This window comes from Heptranchias perlo, unplaced genomic scaffold (genome assembly GCF_035084215.1).
Source record: "Heptranchias perlo isolate sHepPer1 unplaced genomic scaffold, sHepPer1.hap1 HAP1_SCAFFOLD_381, whole genome shotgun sequence".
In the NCBI taxonomy this organism is placed as follows: domain Eukaryota; kingdom Metazoa; phylum Chordata; class Chondrichthyes; order Hexanchiformes; family Hexanchidae; genus Heptranchias; species Heptranchias perlo.
This window is the reverse complement of record NW_027139393.1, coordinates 232,653-240,351: the sequence shown is the minus strand read 5'-3', so window position 1 is coordinate 240,351 and position 7,699 is coordinate 232,653. Positions and strand designations below refer to the sequence as shown.

Genomic DNA, 7,699 nt, shown 5'->3' with positions numbered 1-7,699 from the left:
TAGTGATGTCGGTCGAGGGATAAATATCGGGGCCCAGGACCCCGGGGAGAACTCCCCCCTGCTCTTCTTCCAATAGTGGGCCGTGGGATCTTTTACACCCACCCGAGAGGGGCAGACGGGGCCCTCGGTTTAACGTCTCGTCCCTGAAAGACGGCACCTCTGACAGTGCGGCGCTCCCTCGGTACTGACCCTCCGACAGTGCGGCGCTCCCTCGGTACTGACCCTCCGACAGTGCGGCGCTCCCTCAGTACTGACCCTCCGACAGTGCGGCGCTCCCTCGGTACTGACCCTCCGACAGTGCGGCGCTCCCTCGGTACTGACGCTCCGACAGTGCGGCGCTCCCTCAGTACCGACCCTCCGACAGTGCGGCGCTCCCTCAGTACCGACCCTCCGACAGTGCGGCGCTCCCTCAGTACTGACCCTCCGACAGTGCGGCGCTCCCTCGGTACTGGTGCCTGGGGGAGTGTCGGCCCTGGATTACGGGGCTCGAGTCCCCGGAGTGTGTGAGGGCACGAGCGCCCGGCCTCCTGACGCAGGAGGCCAGAGTGAGCCACGGCAAATTAAAGCCTGAAGGATAAAAGCTGGAAAGCAGGCAGCCCGGTCGCTGGGGCTAGCCGGTCGCGACAGAGACAAGAATGATTTTACAGCACAGACAAGCCCCGACAGTGTTGGCATGCCGCAGATTCCTGGTTGGACCCCACTAGGTATTGTTCTGGTATTGCAAATGAGGACCAAGCTAATGATGACAAGCAAGAAGGGCAGAGAGGGAGAGAGAGAGAGAGAGAGAGATCTTGGCAGCTGAGCAGATTTCCTCGTCCATGTTCAGATCGTCCTTCAGTTCCAACCATTGTCCTTGACCATGTGGGCCAGCTCAATGATATACTTGCCTTCTTTGTACTTCTGGCTGTTCTCAAAGGCATGTTCCTGTTTCACACACAAAGCAGAGTGTCAGTCAGCACCCAGGGATATCTCAGAACATCGAACTCGATATCAAAGGCCCAATCGCCTTCCCCAATGGACCAAACCCCTTCCCGTTCACTCCCACTGTACACAATCCCAATGGATCAAACCCCTTCCCATTCACTCCCACTGTACACAATCCCAATGGACCAAACCCCATCCCGTTCACTCCCACTGTACACAATCCCAATGGACCGAACCCCTTCCCATTCACTCCCCCATACACAATCCCAATGGATCAAACCCCTTCCCGTTCACTCCCACTGTACACAATCCCAATGGACCAAACCCCTTCCCATTCACTCCCACTGTACACAATCCCAATGGATCAAACCCCTTCCCATTCACTCCCACTGTACACAATCCCAATGGACCAAACCCCTTCCCATTCACTCCCACTGTACACAATCCCAATGGATCAAACCCCTTCCCATTCACTCCCACTGTACACAATCCCAATGGACCAAACCCCTTCCCATTCACTCCCACTCTACACAATCCCAATGGATCAAACCCCTTCCCGTTCACTCCCACTGTACACAATCCCAATGGATCAAACCCCTTCCCGTTCACTCCCACTGTACACAATACCAATGGATCAAACCCCTTCCCGTTCACTCCCACTGTACACAATCCCAATGGACCAAACCCCTTCCCGTTCACTCCCACTGTACACAATCCCAATGGATCAAACCCCTTCCCGTTCACTCCCACTGTACACAATCCCAATGGATCAAACCCCTTCCCGTTCACTCCCACTGTACACAATCCCAATGGATCAAATCCCTTCCCGTTCACTCCCACTGTGCACAATCCCAATGGACCAAACCCCTTCCCGTTCACTCCCACTGTACACAATCCCAATGGACCAAACCCCTTCCCGTTCACTCCCACTGTACACAATCCCAATGGACCGAACCCCTTCCCATTCACTCCCACTGTACACAATCCCAATGGACCAAACCCCTTCCCATTCACTCCCACTGTACACAATCCCAATGATCAAACCCCTTCCCTTTCACTCCCACTGTACACAATTCCAATGATCAAACTCCTTCCCGTTCACTCCCACTGGACACAATCCCAATGGATCAAAACCCTTCCCGTTCACTCCCACTGTACACAATCCCAATGTACCAAACCCCTTCCCTTTCACTCCCACTGTACACAATCCCAATGGACCAAACCCCTTCCCGTTCACTCCCACTGTACACAATCCCAATGGACCAAACCCCTTCCCATTCACTCCCACTGTACACAATCCCAATGGATCAAACCCCTTCCCATTCACTCCCACTGTACACAATCCCAATGGATCAAACCCCTTCCCATTCACTCCCACTCTACACAATACCAATGGATCAAACCCCTTCCCATTCACTCCCACTGTACACAATCCCAATGGATCAAACCCCTTCCCATTCACTCCCACTCTACACAATCCCAATGGACCAAACCCCTTCCCATTCACTCCCACTGTACACAATCCCAATGGACCAAACCCCTTCCCATTCACTCCCACTGTACACAATCCCAATGGACCAAACCCCTTCCCGTTCACTCCCACTGTATACAATCCCAATGGACCAAACCCCTTCCCATTCCCTCCGACTGTACACAATCCCAATGGACCAAACCCCTTCCCATTCACTCCCACTGTACACAATCCCAATGGAACAAACCCCTTCCCATTCACTCCCACTGTACACAATTCCAATGATCAAACTCCTTCCCGTTCACTCCCACTGGACACAATCCCAATGGATCAAAACCCTTCCCGTTCACTCCCACTGTACACAATCCCAATGTACCAAACCCCTTCCCTTTCACTCCCACTGTACACAATCCCAATGGACCAAACCCCTTCCCGTTCACTCCCACTGTACACAATCCCAATGGACCAAACCCCTTCCCATTCACTCCCACTGTACACAATCCCAATGGATCAAACCCCTTCCCATTCACTCCCACTGTACACAATCCCAATGGATCAAACCCCTTCCCATTCACTCCCACTCTACACAATACCAATGGATCAAACCCCTTCCCATTCACTCCCACTGTACACAATCCCAATGGATCAAACCCCTTCCCATTCACTCCCACTCTACACAATCCCAATGGACCAAACCCCTTCCCATTCACTCCCACTGTACACAATCCCAATGGACCAAACCCCTTCCCATTCACTCCCACTGTACACAATCCCAATGGACCAAACCCCTTCCCGTTCACTCCCACTGTACACAATCCCAATGGACCAAACCCCTTCCCATTCCCTCCGACTGTACACAATCCCAATGGACCAAACCCCTTCCCATTCACTCCCACTGTACACAATCCCAATGGAACAAACCCCTTCCCATTCACTCCCACTGTACACAATCCCAATGGACCAAACCCCTTCCCATTCACTCCCACTGTACACAATCCCAATGGACCAAACCCCTTCCCATTCACTCCCACTGTACACAATCCCAATGGACCAAACCCCTTCCCGTTCACTCCCACTGTACACAATCCCAATGGACCAAACCCCTTCCCATTCCCTCCGACTGTACACAATCCCAATGGACCAAACCCCTTCCCATTCACTCCCACTGTACACAATCCCAATGGACCAAACCCCTTCCCATTCACTCCCACTGTACACAATCCCAATGGACCAAACCCCTTCCCGTTCACTCCCACTGCACACAATCCCAATGGACCAAACCCCTTCCCATTCACTCCCACTGTACACAATCCCAATGGACCAAACCCCTTCCCATTCACTCCCTCTGTACACAATCCCAATGGACCAAACCCCTTCCCATTCCCTCCGACTGTACACAATCCCAACTTACATACTTCCATCCTAAGGCGGTCTTGCAGTTCTCGCAAAAGATATCTGCCACTGCATGAAGTCCCGTCAGAAGGACACGCTCCTCCGCTGGTCCACAGCTGACGTTTACTCTGCGGCGGGGGAGGGGCGTTTGGGGGGGGGGGCGGTGGGTAGGGTAGGGGGCAAGAAGGGAGAGCGGGGGAAGGAGGATGGACAGGAAAGATCAAAACACAGTCCACAATCAGACGCCACGGAAAAGACACATGCCCGCAGGAGGAGACCGTCCCGTTGCCCGTCCCCGGTGCGGGTACAAACTGAGGAGTGTTTAATCAGGTTGGCAAGGCGTGACACACCCACCATCTAATACTCACTGACCCAGAGGGTGAAAGGTCAGCGTTTGACCCATTCCCGGTCTCCCATCTGAAAGAGACGGGCCCTTCCTCCCCTCTGTCTGGGGCTGGATTTGACTCTCCCATCGATTCCCTCTCCCTCGAGTCCCCTAACTCTCCCATCGATTTCCCCCTCCCTCCAGTCCCCTAACTCACCCATCGATTCCCCCTCCTTCTAGTCCCCTAACTCCCCCATCGATTCCCCCTCCCTCTAGTCCCCTAACTCCCCCATCGATTCCCCCTCCCTCCAGTCCCCTAACTCCCCCATCGATTCCCCCTCCCTCTAGTCCCCTAACTCTCCCATCGATTCCCCCTCCCTCCAGTCCCCTAACTCCCCCATCGATTCCCCCTCCCTCTGGTCCCCTAACTCCCCCATCGATTCCCCCTCCCTCTGGTCCCCTAACTCCCCCATCGATTCCCCCTCCCTCTAGTCCCCTAACTCCCCCATCGATTCCCCCTCCCTCTAGTCCCCTAACTCCCCCATCGATTCCCCCTCCCTCTAGTCCCCTAACTCCCCCATCGATTCCCCCTCCCTCTCGTCCCCTAACTCCCCCATCGATTCCCCCTCCCTCTAGTCCCCTAACTCTCCCATCGATTCCCCCTCCCTCTAGTCCCCTAACTCCCCCATCGATTCCCCCTCCCTCTAGTCCCCTAACTCCCCCATCGATTCCCCCTCCCTCTAGTCCCCTAACTCTCCCATCGATTCCCCCTCCCTCTAGGTTATGTAGAGGGAGCTCTACACTGTATCGAACCCGTGCTGTACCTGCCCCCTGGGAGCGCTCGATGCTGACACTGGGTATAAAGTGGGGGACACACTGTCAGGGTAATGTAGAGGGAGCTCTACACTGTATCTAACCCGTGCTGTACCTGCCCCCTGGGAGCGCTCGATGCCGACACTGGGTATAAAGTGGGGGACACACTGTCAGGGTAATGTGGAGGGAGCTCGACACTGTATCTAACCCGTGCTGTACCTGCCCCCTGGGAGCGCTCGATGCTGACACTGGGTATAAAGTGGGGGACACACTGTCAGGGTAATGTGGAGGGAGCTCGACACTGTATCTAACCCGTGCTGTACCTGCCCCCTGGGAGCGCTCGATGCTGACACTGGGTATAAAGTGGGGGACACACTGTCAGGGTAATGTAGAGGGAGCTCGACACTGTATCTGAAATACTTACACTGCATTGAAGAGATAGGCTCTGCCTTGGCTCCCCTGGAAAGACTGAAAAATAAGGGAACAGTTAGCTCCAACTGGTCACCCTTTATAAACAGGGCTCATGTGACAGTGATTTCTGTGTACATTTGCTGTGGGAATGAACAGCCCTTAAATAGTGATATTTAACAGTGATGTCAGTGTGTGAGGGAATACCCCTCCCATTGTGATGTCAGTGTCTGGGGGTATCCCCTCCCATTGTGATGTCAGTGTCTGGGGGTATCCCCTCTTATTGTGATGTCAGTGTCTGGGGGAACCCCCTCTTATTATAATGTCAGTGTCTGGGGGAACCCCCTCTTATTGTAATGTCAGTGTCTGGGGGAACCCCCTCTCTTATTATAATGTCAGTGTCTGGGGGAACCCCCTCTTATTGTAATGTCAGTGTCTGGGGGAACCCCCTCTTATTGTAATGTCAGTGTCTGGGGGAACCCCCTCTTATTCTAATGTCAGTGTCTGGGGGAACCCCCTCTTATTCTAATGTCAGTGTCTGGGGGAACCCCCTCTCATTGTGATGTCAGTGTCTGGGTGGGAATCCCCTCTCATTGTGATGTCAGTGTCTGGGGACCCTCTGTTATTGTGATGTCTGTGTCTGGGGGAACCCCCTCTTATTGTGATGTCAGTGTCTGGGGGAACCCCCTCTCATTGTAATATCAGTATCTGGGGTAACCCCCTCTCTTATTGTAATGTCAGTATCTGGGGTAACCCCCTCTCTTATTGTAATGTCAGTGTCTGGGGGAACCCCCTCTTATTGTGATGTCAGTGTCTGGGGGAACCCCCTCTCAATGTGATGTCAGTGTCTGGGGGAACCCCCTCTTATTGTGATGTCAGTGTCTGGGGGAACCCCCTCTTATTGTGATGTCAGTGTCTGGGGGAACCCCCTCTCAATGTGATGTCAGTGTCTGGGGGAACCCCCTCTTATTGTGATGTCAGTGTTTGGGTGGGAACTCCCTCTCATTGTGATGTCAGTGTCTGGGGGAATCCCCTCTCAATGTGATGTCAGTGTCTGGGGGAATCCCCTCTCAATGTGATGTCAGTGTCTGGGGTAATCCCCTCTCATTGTGATGTCAGTGTCTGGGGCAACCCCCTCTTATTGTGATGTCAGTGTCTGGGTGGGAACCCCCTCCAATTGTGATGTCAGTGTTTGGGGGAACCCCCTCCCATTGTGATGTCAGTGTTTGGGGGAACCCCCTCCCATTGTGATGTCAGTGTCTGGGGGAACCCCCTCTTATTGTAATGTCAGTATCTGGGGGAACCCCCTCTTATTGTGATGTCAGTGTCTGGGGGAACCCACTCTCATTGTGATGTCAGTGCCTGGGGGAACCCCCTCTTATTGTGATGTCAGTGTCTGGGTGGGAACCCCCTCCCATTGTGATGTCAGTGTTTGGGGGAACCCCCTCCCATTGTGATTTCAGTGTCTGGGGGAACCCCCTCTTAGTGTCATGTCAGTGTCTGGGGGAACCCCCTCCCATTGTGATGTCAGTGTCTGAGTGGGAATCCCCTCCTATTGTGATGTCAGTGTCTGGGGGACCCCCCCCCCCCATCTCTCTCACCTTTGAGATGAGCTCCTCGTGGATGGCCAGATGTGCCCGGCAGTGGACACAGCTGTAGGTGCGCTGGCTGGGCGCCAGGTAGGAGCGGTAAGTTTTCACTGCTGTACCAGCGTTCACCATGTTGGCGCGGTGCAGTCCGTTGGAGGGATTGGCAGGCGCACAGACGCCGCAGAAAGGCTGGCAGGAGAAGCAGCGCAGGATAGTGGTGAGAGCCGTCTTCGACCTGAGGGGGCCAGGGGACCGCGTCTGCCTCAGGTCCCCTCCTCCAGCTTCCGGAGCTCCCTCCACAGTCTCCGCGGGGCCAGGGAAGAGGGTCGGAACCTGGGCGGGAGGGAGGGAGGGGAGAGAGTGAATGAATCGGAGTGGCAGAGAGAGACACAGAGAGAGAGAGATAGAGAGAGAGAGGGAGAGAGAGAGAGAGAGACAGAGAGAGGGAGGAGAGAGAGAGAGAGGGAGAGAGAGAAAGAGAGACACAGAGAGAGAGAGAGAGAGATAGAGAGAGAGGGGGGGAGAGAGAGAGAGACGGAGAGAGGGAGGAGAGAGAGAGAGGGAGGAGAGAGAGAGAGATAGACAGAGAGAGAGAGAGAGAGAGAGAAAGACAGAGAGAGAGGGAGAGAGAGAGAGATGGAGAGGTGAAAGAGATAGAGACAGAGAGAGAGTGAGAGAAAGAGAGAGAGAGAAAGAGACAGAGAGAGAGGGGAGAGGGAGATGGAGATGGAGAGAGAGAAAGCGAGAAAGAGGGAGAGAGAGAGAAGGAGACAGAGA

The 7,699-nt window shown here is 54.3% G+C and overlaps 1 protein-coding gene across 1 annotated transcript; it reads right to left on the bottom strand.

The window, feature by feature from the left end:
- Positions 1–545: 545 nt before the first annotated feature.
- On the bottom strand, positions 546–7,243 carry LOC137311681 (protein yippee-like 2). Its single transcript, XM_067978748.1, has 4 exons — positions 6,935–7,243; positions 5,350–5,393; positions 3,807–3,915; positions 546–924 (listed from the first exon to the last, which is right to left on the bottom strand). The coding sequence occupies exons 1-4, from the start codon at positions 7,052–7,054 to the stop codon at positions 835–837; spliced, it is 363 nt and encodes a 120-aa protein (XP_067834849.1). The 5' UTR covers positions 7,055–7,243; the 3' UTR covers positions 546–834.
- Positions 7,244–7,699: the final 456 nt, after the last annotated feature.

What these genes read in the sequence shown, in the direction of transcription:
- LOC137311681 (XM_067978748.1), bottom strand. Translation starts at nt 7,054, where the DNA reads ATGGTGAACGCTGGTACAGCAGTGAAAACTTACCGCTCCTACCTGGCG. An exon ending in ACGAGGAGCTCATCTCAAAG is followed by an intron (nt 5,394 to 6,934) that starts GTGAGAGAGATG and finishes CTTATTTTTCAG; the next exon opens with TCTTTCCAGGGGAGCCAAGG. An exon ending in GCCTATCTCTTCAATGCAGT is followed by an intron (nt 3,916 to 5,349) that starts GTAAGTATTTCA and finishes CCCCCGCCGCAG; the next exon opens with AGTAAACGTCAGCTGTGGAC.